This window comes from Corvus brachyrhynchos, unplaced genomic scaffold (genome assembly GCF_000691975.1).
Source record: "Corvus brachyrhynchos isolate BGI_N302 unplaced genomic scaffold, ASM69197v1 scaffold26, whole genome shotgun sequence".
Classification (NCBI taxonomy): Eukaryota; Metazoa; Chordata; class Aves; order Passeriformes; family Corvidae; genus Corvus; species Corvus brachyrhynchos.
In genome coordinates, this window is record NW_008239324.1 from 8,991,918 (window position 1) to 9,008,603 (window position 16,686).

A 16,686-nucleotide genomic window follows, 5' to 3' on the forward strand; every position below is an offset into this window, starting at 1 on the left:
TAGCTGCTTCTTCTTCTGATTGTTTCCCTTCTCCCTCTTCAGCGTATTTTTTCCTTTTAACTTGACGATTTGATCTTCTCTTCTGCCATGCAGGAGAAAGAAAAGAGATACAGGTTTTACCCAAAATTTCCCCTAACATGAGCTGCATGTTCTGGGATGCTCTAAAGCAATACTTCAGCTGCACCTAAAACTAAAGGCTAACATTTGATAAAAACCATGAAATAATGTACCTCTGTGATTCATTTATGTTCAATTAATTAAACAGTTCTTTTCTCTTTCATGTAAGCATGCAATACTTTTATTTTTAGGGTTCAAAAGCAAACATGAAACAGCAGTCTTTTCATGGTATGGGAGCAAAGCTGATATTTAACAGATCTCCCACGAGCATCAGTATTTCAACAGTGATTTCCTAATGCGGTGTAACAGCAGAGTGTTACCATCCAACTCCAGAATCAGAGGAAAAGATGTCAAATAAGCTGAGGTGTTTCTACTAAACAACGGTGGATTATATATAAAAAATTATGAAGATTTCACTAGATCGGTCAGGTTGCTGATGAAGTCTGATGTGATGGCTAATAAAGTCTGTTCCTTTGTTAATGTCTGTATTTTCTCCTCCACCTTAATCGAGGCTTGTTTCACAGCATTATCTGGCTTACTTTGCAGTTTCTCTCTCTAACCTTTCATTCTGGTTTCTGCGAGAATCTGACGACAACAAATTCCAGCTGAAGAAGTAATGTTCAGTCAAAGAAAATAACTCCTTCTCACTCACAGTTTCAAATACTTAAGATTATTAGGATATTGCATAACATTTCCAACCCCTCAGTACCAATATATGAGACACTGCCTATTTAACTGTAAGATTAATTTGTAAATTGGATTCACTGGATAAAAATAGCAGTATCAAACTAGTCAGCTAACATTTGAAAATACTATAATCTGCTTTAGAGAACTGATCATCACAAAAATAAAAACAGCAAAACAAAACAGTCTCTATGAAACAAGTTTATTATATTGAGCTACACAGTAGAGGGTATCTTTGTGCAGGAAATCCATTGCAAGTTGCAATGTTTTATTACACTGCAGTACTCAGTTGGGAGAATAAGTTGTGAATAGGACAAAACCCAAAATCCTGTGGTCACACTGGCTTCTGCAGAGCAGATATTAAGTAACAGTGAGATTGCAGCACAGGAGCTTTTCTTCCTGACTGTTAATTCAGCCCTTGGTCTGGCTGGTGTCTGGTAAAAGACGTGGCTGTACTTTAACTACATCACAACTACAGAGCAGCAACCTACGTATATAGTCCAAGCCAAAGAATGGGCATGACCATTCCTCTAGAGAAGCTGCAAAAATGAAACTACTTCATTTGAGCTTTGCACATTTATGTAGATTAGCTGTTCTTCCATAAAGTTCGTGCGGGGTTGGGTGTTAGCACCAAAAGGAATTTCTAATTCAAAGACACACTAGTGTCACATTACAGTTAAATCAATAATAGTTTGCTGACAGAAGTAGGATTAAAAAAAAAAAAAGCCAGGTAATATGAGCAATACAAAATTATGTAACTGGCATTTTCAATTCTTCTCACTATGTCTTTTCTTAAAGTATGAAGTGATTAGCAAAACATCAACATATGTTCTCCAACACATTAATACATAATCTGAGCTGTTTGGAAAAAAACTTTTGTATTTCCCTGAGCTGAGAACTATGGCCACAAACAAATGGCTCTAAGACACAAAATGAAGTAGGATCACACATTAAAAATAAAAATAAAAACAAATCTGTCTATTTAAGGAAGACACTAAATGTGAAACTAAGCATGCAAAATAAATTAGGGGAGAGAAAAGGCCTAAAATTGCCCCCCAGAGCTTCAAAACAGCTATTTGCAGCAGAAATTAAACAGCTCTTTGAAAATAAAATCATGAACATGTTCGAAAACTAAAGAGAAAATGAATTAATGAAGTAAAGGAATTTATGTCTTTCCTGCTTCTCCCCAGTTCCTGCAAAGAGAGCAGGGCAATGCTGTGACATTCTGCAGTAAAAGTTATTTCTCTCTCACACCACCCCTTACCATCTCTACCCTCTTTTCCCTTCACACCATGAGCAGGTGATTACACAATACACCCAGGAAAGAACTGATCTTCAGTCTTGTATATCATATTTGTTGGCCTATAAATTTATGTCTATCTGATAACAGAACACTACTGAGAAGTTACAGTTCCTTCCATGTAACCTTTACCTAAGATGAGCTATCACTTCAGTTAATGAGAAGTCATTCTGGGAAATGGCTTCTGATCCCTTTTCCCCTCCAGCATTATTATCTGTGTAACACCAGAGGGCAATTCAGTATCTCATAATTGTTTTTTCACAACTACCATCAACTAATGCAATTAATTTCTAGTCAACAGCACCTTATTTTGAAAACTGATTTTGCCTCTATGGATGAAAATGCCACAGGACAAAAACCTGTGCATTTCCAGCACATAACCTTACTTTACTGGAGATTGCCCTAAAGCAAGAAGTTATAATTCTGTTACTAATACACACATAAATAGAATATAATCTCTTATCAACACTTCATGCTTCTTTGTACACAAGTTTTAGAAATAATTAGCTATGTTACTATTATTCCTGGGCAATCTATGACAAAAATGCAGGAAGTAAGTTACAAGAGAGCTATTCCTCAAGAGAATGACTCGACCACTTCAATTCTTCATCTGGCACTTCTGACGTATTCCACAAGCAGCTCGAATCTATTGGCATATTGATCATTGCTGCCTTCAGATCCAACACTGCAAGAAATCTGGTTTTTTTCTGTTTCTACAGAAGCAGAGCTCAGAAAAAAAACACATTAAAGCTTGAAAAAACCCTTTTAAAAGTTCTCAAAGAGCCAGTTTCACTGATAAATGTCCCTTCAATTAGGCAATCTCTGCATTTTCACTCTCAGCCAAAGTAAGGATCAGGTCTAACTGCCAGCTCAGCGTAAGTACTTACAGTCTCAAACCTATGGGCATCTGTACTGAAATTAAACAGATACAAGCAGGGCATTGATGTCCCATTATGGAAAAGGGATTCTACACAGTAGGATTTTCTGATTTTCAACTGAGGAAAGTGGCTGATGATGAAAGGTTCTACCCATGAGATACACAGACGTGTGAGAGTAACTGTCACTGTGTCAAAGGAAGCGTAACTTTCTGGAGAGAGGGGAAAAAAGATCTGTAGAAATAACACACACAAATTTATAAAGGAAGAATACTGACTACTTACCTGTGAGTCTTCATCTTTCAGCGGCCTCTGTGGAGTCTGCTTAGCATCAGACAATTCATCTGAAGATTCGTTTTTCCTTTTCTGCTTTTTGCCCAGCGTGATTATCAGCTTTCTGTTGGAAACAAAACCCCAGCACCTGAGTGAATGCTGTACACCAGTGCGTGTAACTTCAGGATCACATCACTACCAATTCCCATATTCTCAATATAAAACTCAGATAGCACCCCTGTCTGAAAAATGAGTAATAGCTCTCAAATACCTTACAGCATATTGTTCACTAGTGTTAGTGAGCTTCTCTACAGTTACCTTGCTATCACAAATTCCTAATTATCATACACATTTTAAGTCTTTACACGAAAACAGAAATACAAAATCCAACACGTAAACCAACTGTCAATGGTGAACTACACAAAGTTAGCAGAGATACCATCTGCAGATGACAACACTAAATGATTTATCACAAACAATCTAACACTCTAAAATGTATCTTCCTTTATTTTTACTAAAATCACTCAAATCAGTCTTACATGCAAAACTGTTACACTTAAATAAGTCATTCAACAAAAAAAATAAGGGAATTGAAAAAATCCTTTTTGTCCTTATAAAAAAAGCCAAGCTATATCCAAAATCCGGTTGTTTTATCTGTAAGCAATCTTAGAACCTATCAGAATATGTTAAGAACCACCATTGTGCTAAATAAATTAGTTAAACTCTAATGAAAAAGCACCAACTATTTCTTTGTTTGGATTTAAAGATTACACTATAAATCACACCAATTCATCAGATTTGTTTCTAACTAAAGAGTGTAAAAATATTTTTCCATATTTGACATGTGCCAAATACACGTCTTTAAATATATTTACAGTGGCATAATTGTAGAATAGTGACAAATTGTCCAAGAAAATCACAGATAGAAGCTGTCCTAAAATATGTATTTCATATAGTCTCTTATCAGACCTGTAACAGAATACGAGGAAAGTGTTCCAGCATACAAGCTGTTTCTGCCATGTTACAAACAAATGAAGCACAAGATTTTAGTCTCTATACAGACAATACAAGTTATTTACAGCAAAATAACATCAAATATATTGGTCACCTGATCAGAATACTATTGGTGAGAATGTAATGGTTGAAACACAACTCATTGACTTTTCTGTGCCAGTGTTCAAAGAGAATACACACATATTTACTATGTCCAGACTAACAGTTCACATAGAAAATAAGCATCTTGAATTATCAAAACACTATGGAAAGTTTAAACAACATGGCTTACAAAAGATTCCAGGTATATCTTCAGAGGCAATGAACATTTTCATTGCTTTTCAATATTTAATCACTAGGTATGTTCAGTGGAAAGGCTAGAAAACCCCAAAACCACCGAAGATTTTCCACTCCCATATTTTTTTTTACTTCTAGCACAAAGTCAACAGCACTGATGGATGCAGGTTGAAATGAAGCTGCAGTCAGCATAATCACAGAGCTGCTTGTTCACAAGTAAATTCTGGTCCTTGCCTTTTCATTAGGTGTTCTCAGTTTAATTATTACTTAGAAAACATGTTTCATAATCACAGGAAATAATTTCAGCAATAAACACACTGGTTTCCCTACTGACTTCAAGGTTACTTTGAGCAGTTTTTTTCCCCTCACTTTTTAAGCTCTGATTAGGAATCATCTTTCTGTTTTCCTTGGTTTTTATTTTAAGACTTGTATTCTTGGGTATTTGTCCAATATGACACTTTCTAGCTATGGACTTGGATAATGACTTTTTCCATTTTTATCTCACTTTGTTTCATAAAATTTAAGTGTTACATTAGCACTTGTCACTAATATGTCAAATCAGCTAATGTATTCCAAAATGATGCAGATGAGGCACGCTGTGATTGACCTTCTGAAATTGTTGTTAAATGGAATTCTGGATGCTAAAACTTAACATGGATTTGAAGGGAAACCTGGTAAATTTATGAGTGAGAATTTCCTGGAAGACCATTCATGAAACAATATCCATCCCACCAGGTTCCTGGTTTGTACCTTTTGTGTTTGGAAAAAAAAGTATCAATACATGTTTTCCCTGCTCTTGAATTCTTTCAAAGAAAAAGGATAACTGAATGTTCTTTAATCGAGTAAGTGTTAAGATGTAAGTCAAGCTGGAAGGGGTCTCTGGAAGACCTGTGATCCCTACTCAATGCCAGTTTCAGAGTTCTATTATGTTGCTCAGCGCAGTTAAGTTCCACTTATCTCCAAGGCTGACAGCTGGTAGGTACCTGGACGATCTATTCTAAATGTTGATCCTCTTTTGTGAAATGGTAGATTAAAACAATCCATAAATGCATGTTGCTATGTTAAGTAATTGTATTTGTGCGACCACAGCCTATTCTCACTTCATGCACAACTGTTTACTACTTTAGGCTCAATGGTCCTTGAGTATTCAAGAAGCACAATACTAAGGGATGTGGGGCTTACGCTGGGTTGCAGTGGCATCCATTGAATAGCTGAGGATTTTAAGGACCTTCTGCTTTAGGTCATAGGGATATTTTGTGATTAGACTGCTCTAGCTACATCTTTCCTTGCATATTTGTTCCTCTCCTTTTCTTAGTTTTAGTCCCTCCTTGGGTTCACCTCTTGCTCTGCCCCTGCAGTCCAACACACATTATCCTATTTCTGTCAGCTTTTGTGTCTTGCTTGGAGCTCACATTCCCTATGCCCAATAATTCACAAGCATCTCCCTGAAATTTTCTGAACATCTCTACATGCTACAGATCAGAATGTTTCCTCCTCTATATGGATATGGTGCCAGTGAAAGGAATAAATGCAGTTTCAATTCTTTCTGATCCAGTGCCCAGAATCACAATGCTCCTTGCTATCAGAAGTTGATGAACAACAGTATGGTGCTAAAGTCATACATTCCTATCAGTAAAAATGCAATCTGCTCATATTTTGGCCAAAAACTTCTAAAAAAATCTGCTATGTGAAAACAATGATTTTCAGAAGCTTGTAAACTGGATCAATTCTGTGAAAAATTTTCATTGAGCGAACAAGTTCTCTTGCCAGTTTATAAATTTCTGCATGAAAGCATAAAGATCCTTGGCTAAAATCCCTTTTTCCACCCTGAAACAAACTGTTCTGAACAGAAACTATCTATTCTGTTTCTATGAAAAGTTAACAGCACACTGTAGACATGGAAAAAATAATATCACCAGACTCCATTCCAATTTCACTTTCTCTTGTCTTTTTAAATTTAGATTTATCTTATTACATAACATCAAGAAATATTTCAACAATTAGATATAGTAGATTTCTTCAATACATATTTTCTTCTTCTATAACTACAAACCAAAGATGTTGAGAAACTTACACCACAAAAGAAGTTTAAAAAGAAGATTTCTCATGAGCCAGTATTACTTCTGATCCTCAGTGTAAGACTCCTACCATGGTTTAGAGCTACCAAGAACCACTATTTGAGAAGCACTGCGACTCCTTTCTTACAAATGAAAACCAGTAAGAAGAATGTGCTCCATTCCCTTTCTGTTTGATAGCTGAGAACGTGATGGAAACACTGCCAGTACTCTGAACAGCTTTAAAGCGATAAACACCTTCCAAAGCCTTCCAAATAGTGAAAAAGGAAATATTAAAGAGGATAGAAAGAAAAAGGCAGCAAATATGTAATAGGCATGTCAGGAATAGGAAGTACATTTGGCCTTCATTGCATGCCTTTAATATATCATTTTACTTCAGTTTTCCCAAAACAGGAAACACCAAGTAACTAATTATTAGTGTCCAAAGCCACCTCTCAGATATTATCATTTGTAGCCAAAGCACTTTGTTAAATTACTAACAATAAAATTCCTATGTTATCAACAGTATTAGCAATTCTTTATCACTAGAAACTTAGCTAAAAATGTAAAGTAGAAGTTTCTTTGACAAGATACTGTATCCTCTTGGATGAGACTTAATTTGCTGGTATAAAACCACTTTCTCTTATCCTTTTAGCATATAATACTACAAATAATACTACAACAAATAATACTAACACAGTAATATTAACCACTGTCTCCTTCTACAGTTGTATTTCAAATTAATAACTTCTGGACTGTGCACAGATTTTTAAACACTCCTAATATTCTTTTTGGAATTATCAGTCATTTCAAGCTCATACAATATTGAAACAACAATGCGAAATAACAAAAAAATGTTTTTTATTTTAAATTTATTTGCTAAGACCACACCACTTTGTATTCATACAATCTGCAGCAGAAACATTAGATGATGCCACTTAGACCCAGCTTATGCATCAAAACTACAACCTGGGAGCAGAGAAAACTTAACCGGAGTCACAGCTCAGAGCATGCAACAACATCCCAGAAGTATGGTCCAATCTTGAATTTATGTGCCATTTTAATAATGACACAAGTTAATGACCTTAAATGATCTAACAGAACTCAAAGATTCAGCGAGCACCCCTTCTTTCTGACCACAGACCTGGTCACCAGCATTTGCCTCACTGGCACGAAATAACAAAGACAACTGCCAGAATCTGCCTCCCAGGAAATTCAAGTCGTAGCTATTTACACTTAATACAGCATCAGTGTAACAAGTGAACCACCTCCTCTCCAGCCCCCCTCCCCATGTCGGCTGAGTTGCTACCTGAGTTTATAAGGGTTTCAAACCACCTTAACATATCAGATCAACAAGCAAAGATTATCTGTAAGGGTCTTAGGTCCTCAAACTGCTTGTAAACAGTATCTGTGAGACCTACTTCAAGGTTCAAGACAACAAGCACAGTTACTCATTTGAGTAGTGCACAGGATCACATCCCACTTGCTGGATTCATTGCTACATAATTCAAAGATTAATGAACAAAATCCACCATTGCTCTTTTAGCACAAGAAATAATACAGCCATTTCTGGTAGCAGTTTTGAACTGAAGCACTACCACTCTGACGCAAACGTTTGTAAATTGAGTTCTTAGAATCTGGGGGATTTATTTATTTAAATTATGCAGTGATTAAGAAAAAAAATTACCTAAATGTATTCAACTGATATTGTCCTTTACATCATCAGTGCAGAGCTGTTGCTTTTCATCAGGGCTGTGATATTTAATTTTATGTTTGAGTAGGTGGGAATACGTTGAAAGCTATAAAACCTAAATGCCAATCTACTTTTTTGAACAAGAGAATGTTCACAAATTCATAATTCTTCACATCAAGTGGTAAGAAGTACACTTTTTAGCTTAAATATGCATCACCTTAGATGGAAGAAGTAGAATCAATTAGAAAAAGCTTGTAAATGGAAAAAAGTTCTATACAAATATATGGAAGGGTTTAAATAAATTCCTAAATGTCAATACACATTGGTAAATAGCCAGGATATGGAAAGTGGTTCTGCAGTCTGCAGAGAAATTGTAAAGCAAATTTTGAAGAATTAACTTAATCAGTAATCAATGCATAAAGCAAATTGGTTAACTTAATTTGGTAATACTAAATAAATTATACATACATTCTTCTAATAATTTCTGTCATAGCCTTACAACATTCTTGGTAATAATATAATTTAGTCATTAATCTTCACCAATACTTATGGCACAGAAATTTTACTAACCACTGAATCCAGTTCTAATAGACTTGGCTACAATTAATAAGCATTATTTCTCTGACTTCACAGCTCAGGGAAATTAAACCTTAACCCTCACCTTTAGAAAGAAACTACAGCCTGCCTAGAAAGTAACTGCTAGCAATTTTTAAGTAGCAATGATAAATTGGAATGAATCACGCTATATTTTTTTCCTGTACATGCAGATCTCAGAGGCACTAAGGAAAATATAAACAGTTAACATGAAGCCACCAAACACAAACTGATTGTGTTTGAGCAGCAAAGAACAGAAACTTTTCAAAAATCATCCTGCTCCCTAAATCCAGACACAGTAGTTAAAACTCATCTTGATCCCAGATGAGGGCTACTCAATTTCAGTAAAAGCTGTGCTGTATTACAATTAAAAACATACTTTTTTTTTTTTTAAAACAGACGGCTACCAGGCAATTTTATCAAGGTCTGTTCAGCAATTAGTGTTGCAGCTCTACAGGACAGCATTTACAGTTCAACTGTCACTCTGAAAATCCTCCTCAAGAGCAACACAGAACTGGCTACACAGACAAAAGCCCTGGAAGAGGTCGAAGTCTATGATCACAATCTGAAGAAGAGTTTGCTGTTTGAGTGCTGGGCTACAGAGGGTACCATTGTGCTTGTATTGAACAGGCTGTGCTTGCTGCGAGCACAGATGTGAAAACACATTCATTATTGTTTCAGATACTGTTGGCCTGCAAAAATGAAACAGGAGTCACCCAAAACATACATGTGACTTCAGATCTTCTCAAGCACACACAACTCTGCACCACCTCCCGCATTGTTCTGACACTCCAAATCCAAACTGAATCAACAGATTTAACAGTTCCTGCAAGTTAAATGAGTTTGGTATAGAAAAACCTGAATGAAAAGAAATGTATTCATCTGAGATGGACATATCACAATAGAACTCCTAAAACGGAACAGCAGATGCACCCAAACAAATTCTCCACTACTATTAAAAAGGTATACTGATTTTTTTTTTTTGTATTGTACTGTAAACCTTTACTGGCTCTAAGATTTCACTCATGACTACACTTCTTGCAGAAAAATTAGTTCACAATAGCTTCTAACAGTCTAACAGTTGGAAATTTGGGAATTGTTTACTTGATCTTTTTAAAACATGAGGGGACTTCAGGTTTTGTTTTCTGATTAAATGCAAGGAATGACATATATATATATAAATATGTATATATATTTATAATATAAAGGTTTCCTCATTATTGAATGAAAAAGAATTTTAATTTTTTTCATCACCTTTTAAACAGATTTCAAAAATCTTTCTTTCCAAGGAAAAAACCTATGTCCATTGAACTGAGATCTTCCCTTCCCTTCCTCCCCAATAAAGCACTTGTCTTTTACAGGAGAAAATTTTAGCATAGCAAAATTTTCTCCCAAGATTCAGTCAAAGTTTATTTTAAGGTAACAAGAAAATCAATGGAGCAACCCACAGGCTTAAAAACCCAATCCTATTTGGACTTAAAAAAATTCCAAGGATGTGCTTAGATTCATTAAGAAATATTTTCTTAAGAACGAAGACAGGATGAAAACTCTGCAAAAGCTGTTTAGCCTTCTAAACTCCTTATTATTTAATTCTGGTTTTCTCTGAATAAAACAAATTTTATTAATCATACAATTTTTTTAACCATGGCTGAAAAGACAAGTATAGAGATTCTATAGCAATTATTCTGCTATAATATCAGCAGTTACATTTGCATAGGAAGCAGTTTGGTAAGATTATTCTTTTAAAAAAATCAAGGCCTTATTGCAATTACTGCTCTGTAAAATCACTGGTATATTCTTTGCTGAATAGTTATTATTTTACGTATTTATATCAATAATATACAATAGTGCTAATTCAACACAACACATGAATCTGTTTGGATACAAAATGAAGTATCTGGATGTCTCAAAGCACTTGGTTTGCTGCTGTCCGTCTAAATAAAATGGAATTCTGTGAATATGAACAGAAATCTGTAATATGTGGTTCTAGAATACTCTTCACAGCTCCTTACCAGGACCTGACTGCTGCATCTTTAGGTATGTATCCCACGTAATTAAAGCAATTCTTGGCAGCATGATTAAGTTAGCAGAGTGCTACTGGGGCATTAGCTGATTAAACTGGTAAATAATGGGGAGGCAAACCTTCACAGCTCAATGCAAAATTATGAAACATTGACCATAATTAAATGGGAGCTCCTCTAGCAGCTTGCAAGCACTTTGCATCAAACACAAACACCATGGTTAAAAACACAGTTTGAGAAATGTCTCATTCTCAACTGACGCCGTCTGATGAAATCCTGAAAACCGATCCTAAGTGTGCACAGCAAAGCATTTCACCAAGACAAAACTGAGTGCAGAATCATAAATTGAATGTAATAGTTTGCTTCTCTCTCTCTTTTTCTTTTTTTTTTTCATTTAAAAACAGTAAAAATAGCATGGCAACTATGTAGTATATCATAAGGACAATCTTTTGGCAGGTTTTGTCAATTATCCAAAAGAATGAATAAAAACCACACGAAGAATAAACCACAAAGCTTCATGAAACTGACACTACCTAAACAACACTGTGTAAGTTCTCTGATTAGGTAGACCCACAAAATGTTTGTTATAGAACATGAATAAATTCAGAAACATGAAAGTGAAATCAACTTTGGAAGTACACATCCATAATCCCACCTTAAACTAGACAGAGAAAAAAAGAAAAGGAAGCACTACTCAGTGCACTTACAAGCAGCACCATATGCCAACCCATAAACAGTACAGAAAGAAATTAACACCATGAAACTTTATGTTAACAATGAAGTTGAACTTAGAGCAGTAACCTTCATACTACAGGATAACTACTCAAAACAGTTTACTTTAAACATGTAAGAAAAGCACTGATCTCTAGAAGAAAAAAAAGAAAATGCAGAGAAATAGGCCGATTAAAAGAACATTCATTTCTGCTCCATACATGAAAATATGCATATGTATATGAGACATTTAAATTTGAGAGATATGCCAGTTAATATTTCTGCTACGCAAAAAGAGCATGGATTTAAGGAAAAAAAAAAAAAAAAAACCAGACTGTAGCTAAGATTTCCATTTCAAGTTCTGACTGACGTACTTAACATTGGAAATCACACACTTTCCTTTAAGAGTAAACAGGCAACGTAGGTTAGCTCTGGAGTCCCAAGATGAGCCAGCTCCTGAAGCCCCTGGAGCATGCTAACACCTAAAGCCTTCTGAAAGCTCCTCATCCCAAGGTATCCACCCAGCTTGACCCAGCTGAGTCTGCAAAAATTTTAAGAGGGCAGATTAAACTGATATGACCGAAGACTACAAAGGTCTTTGGATTTAATTTTTCCAATATGTGCTTTACTTTTGATACGCATGATATTTATAAGAGTATTCTCTTGCTCACAAGTTCATTAAACTTCCAATTTCTCCCTGTGCAGTTCACCAAGCACACTATATTGAAGCTACATGCCAAAATTGATAAAGACAGCATTTATAATCCAGAAAAACTTAGTTTGGAGTCAGACTTGACTACAACACTAGATAAAAGATACTTGGGTCTGTGCTTCAAAGTGAGTACAGAATATTTTAGAATATGAATTTAAAATAATTCCTTTCAAAAGGACACTCCTACAGCAATTTTATCTGAAGAGAAAACAGAGCATTCTTGTTCCTGAATGAGAGAGTCCACACATGGACTTAATCAGGAAGAATTTTGTGTAGGCAGTGGAGGAGAACATTTTATTATCAGTAAGCAGTTTCCATTTTAATCAAGGATTTACAGTCTGAAGAGAAGAGAGACAATGTTTTAATCTACTTACCCAATTTTTGTTTTCTCTTTAATTTTGGATGAGGAACCAGTTTTCGGCTTTTTGCTCTCCTTATCCTTTGGTTTGGATTTAACTTTTCTACCCTTCTTTTCCTCTTTTCCTTCAGCTGAAACACTGGGGAAGTTTTCAGGGCTCATTACTCTTGGAATGTTTCTCTCTCCTCTCTCTTTTGCCTTTGCAATTGCTTCAGATATTATTCGATTTGCCTTCTCTTGTTTACTTTCCGAGTCTGTTTTTTTCTTCTGCTTCTTTTCAGACATTGCCCTCACCTGGGTATTCTGCAACTTAGTATATGATCCTGAACCATCAGTCTTCTTGGAAGAAGGAGGCTGTAGCAAGAAACAAAAAGTAAATAAAATTCCCTTACTTTAAAAATATGAAGTACAAACATTTTTGATATAGATATACATTTTTAAAAATTGTAACTGCCAGGGACTTATGTGGACACAAAAAACGAGGAATTCAGTTTATACCACAGAATGGCGTGGGTTTCAAAATAACTACATCAATTGTTGGTTTTAAACAACCAATCCAAGTACTCAAAGACAATAAAAAATAACCTTCTGAAATTCTCTCAGCCTTCTCTCCACCTCTGTAATTAAAGAAAGCAATCCTAAACCTCTGCAGCATTCCCATACATTTGACACACACTTCCAACACCTTCAATAAAATATGAAAAAGCAAGGAGCTCCTGAAGGTACCAGCATCAGTGTTTTTGCCTTTGGTAGGATACCAGGACCACAGTTACCTTAAAGCAGACAAATGATCTACAGGACTAACTCAGTGATGAACACAACAGATGCTCGAGCAACACCAAGATTAAAAAACAGACAAAAGATAAAATCAAAACTAAAATTACACAGCTATATATCCATAAACGGACCAGAAAGCAGCATTTCTTTTATTTAGATCAACATACATTCCATGCTTTGGATAAAAGACGTAAGTTGGTTTTTTATTTTCGGGTTTTTAATGCCCATTTCATGGACGCAGAATTGTTTACGGGGCTGATGAGCCTCTCCTGCAGCCAGCCAGAAGACATGTTTTTGCTTTCCTCCCCTCCCCCTTTGAGGAATGGAAAGAATTTCCTTTTCAAACACAAAACCCCAGCAGATAACAGTTATGTTACGTTCTCACCCGTAAATGCGCCTCTGCCTAGAGCAGGAAGAAAAGCCACCAGGAATTTCCAAACACATTTTCTGGCCAAACCCCGTGCACTTCCCGGGATACATGTTCTATAGGTGCCTCATGGGCGGCGGGGGCGGGAGGCAGGGATGGGGCCGCTCCCGATGCCACCTTAAAGCCCCGGGGCTGGAACAAACAGCCGGACCCAGCTCGGGAACAGCTCAAGATGGCGATGCGGCTCCCGCAGCAGCAGCCAGTAATAAGGAAGGTTATTCAATCCCATTAGCCTTTTAGCCCAAAGAACCCCTCCTCCTCCCACTCATTCAGGCTCTCACTTACCCTTCCTCTTGGCCTCTTCACTGAAGACATTTTTGGCGTCAGACAAAGACTTGCCCTCCGCTTTTCCAGCACCCCCGGCAGTGCTCAGGAGAAAAGCATGGGGAGAAGATTGCTAAATGGCCCGGCCCGGCCCGGCCCCGCCGTGCGCGGACCGCCGGATCCCAACAAAGCGCGGAAAGAAACGCACAAAGCATCAAAAGGCATCAGCGCCAATATTAGCGCCGGTTAGACCCGCTCCCCGCGGAACTAGGCCAGCAGATGGTGCTACCCGTCATTATTCCATTAGGCTCCGCGTTTAACCCCCGCGGGGATCGGCTTTAACCCTTCCCGCTCCCCGCCCGCAGCGCCGCCCACAGCGGCTGCTCGCTCCCGTGGAAAACCGTGGGAACCGGGCGCTGTTCGTCCTGGACCTCGCTGCACTGCAACCCTGCGGCTCCAGCCCCGGGGGAGGGCACGGGGGGGACAGCGGCCGAAGCCGAGCCTGTGGCCTCACAAACAGATTTTGCTCTCCAATGTACTTTTTGATTTTTTTTTTTTAAATTATAATTTCTCTTGCATTTACTTCATTACTATAAGATGGCAACAGTGACTATAATCATTTGCTGACAGGCTTCCCTGCTTCCTACAGAAAATGGAAGAACTCCTCGGTTTTATCCCTCTGCCCCTGCCCAGACCTGCGGGACCCTGCGGTGGAGACCTCCTCGGGACACGGCTCTCTGGTAAGCGACTCTTCTTTCCCAGGCTGGCTTAAAGTGCTATTTTGAACAAATCAGACAAGTTTTAAAATACGTAAACATATGAAATAAAACCAAAAAGAAGATGGGGGTTTTTGCAAGGTTATTTAAAAAAACCCACAAAAACAAGAAGCTTTTGACAGCATAGCTCCATCCTAGCAATACCCTTGATTCTCAAAAGCCCACTCAAGAAGAATGAAGAAAGATCAGGACTTGATTTCTGTTTTGCTCAATATATACATATACCTTTATTTTGTAAGATATATGTTTTTCCACAGAAAATGTAAAATGTGGCAAGGATTTTGAGATTGTTAAAATTAGTCATTGCTTTAAAAGATAATTTCACTTCTATTTAAGATTGATTTCAAAATTAAGTTCCTTGTCCAGTGGAAACGCTAGTGGTACCATTACTTTAAATGGATTATTTTCTTAACAACACCACTTAAATTCAAGGATATTTCTGTAATTATGCAGCAACATCACAAGGACAATTACTACATTTTAATTTTACTTTTGAGAATTCTAGCCAAGACATTATGCTTACAGTAACTATAAATTACAGGGATTTATTATTTAGGGTTATTATTTCATATCTTAGTAAAAATGGTAAATAATCAACTATTTTGCATTTTGAGATCAGCTAAACAAAAAACCATATTCCTAATGTACCCTTGGTATTATTTCAACTATAAGCCAAATGCTACTAAATCCAGTACTGTTGGTCTGTTCTTGAACATTCCTGGGCCATTAAGAAACAAACAAACAAAAAAGCTTAATAATTAAGTAGGCAATAAAGAAGTGGTGGCTTTTTCGTGAATCCTTTTACAGTCTCTTCCTAGATATTTTATTCCTTTAAAACAAAGTTTCTTTGCTACATTTTCTCAGAGCTCAAAGCTGCTTCCCAGTTTATTCTTCAACAACATTTACTACACTCTTACTGTAGAACTGTGAGTATGCTGGACGAGGCTCCTCAATGTTATAATTCCTCAGGCTGACCCTCTGCGTCTTGCTCTGTACTATCCCTTCCGAGTTCTGTTTCCTGCACTGCACAAACATTAAGCTATTTGTTAGAAATCCCAGACCATGTTTTTTTTAAAATTTTGCTATGGCATTTGTAACCATATGGAAATGACATTCATGAAGATGCAGGAAGGCACCAGCCAGCCATTCTAAGCTAAATAAATCTGTAATGAAACCTTCATCAAGAAAGTCACCATTGTCACAAAAACCAAAACTGGAAAGCAAATGTTTTGAGATTAGAATATGAAACACGCGCTACAGAGGACAGGATCTGTGTGTACTTAGCAAAAAAAGCCATTTAATTCAGCAGAGGTCTTTTATTCTGGTAATAATTTCATGATTCAAAAATATGCACGCCTATAAAATGATTGAACAGTTATAAATCATCATGCACACTGAAAACCATTTCAAAAGCTACACAGCATCTACAAAAAAAAGGGTAAACCCCTCCCCCTCAGTGAGACAGAACGCAGATAAACATCCTAAAGAAATATATCCTCTCACCAATGGCTTACAAACCTATTCCATCTAGAATAAGAAAGAAATTTTTAACTGACAAACATATAGGAGAAGGTGAAAAGGAAAACCTTGAGGCGACCATATATTTAAAAACTCAAGATTTTATTTGGAAAAAAGGTTTGTACTTCTCACTATTGCAAAGATAATCATCCCAATATGAGTGAATGCAAAGCAATGCAATGTTGTCTTGAATCTCCACAGAGGGAGCTCCAGGGTATCGGCTGCTGCTTGGCAAAGCCATT

General features: G+C 36.8%; 1 protein-coding gene across 1 annotated transcript in view; it reads right to left on the reverse strand.

The window, feature by feature from the left end:
* Positions 1-16,686, reverse strand: part of CHD9 (chromodomain helicase DNA binding protein 9) — a 79,153-nt gene that overhangs the window by 39,332 nt on the left and 23,135 nt on the right. The window contains exons 4-6 of the mRNA XM_017740826.1: positions 12,699-13,036; positions 3,262-3,373; positions 2-82 (exon numbers count right to left, since the gene is read on the reverse strand). Of these exons, the coding sequence (XP_017596315.1) occupies positions 2-82; positions 3,262-3,373; positions 12,699-13,036 (531 nt within the window). The remainder of the gene's footprint in view (position 1; positions 83-3,261; positions 3,374-12,698; positions 13,037-16,686) is intronic.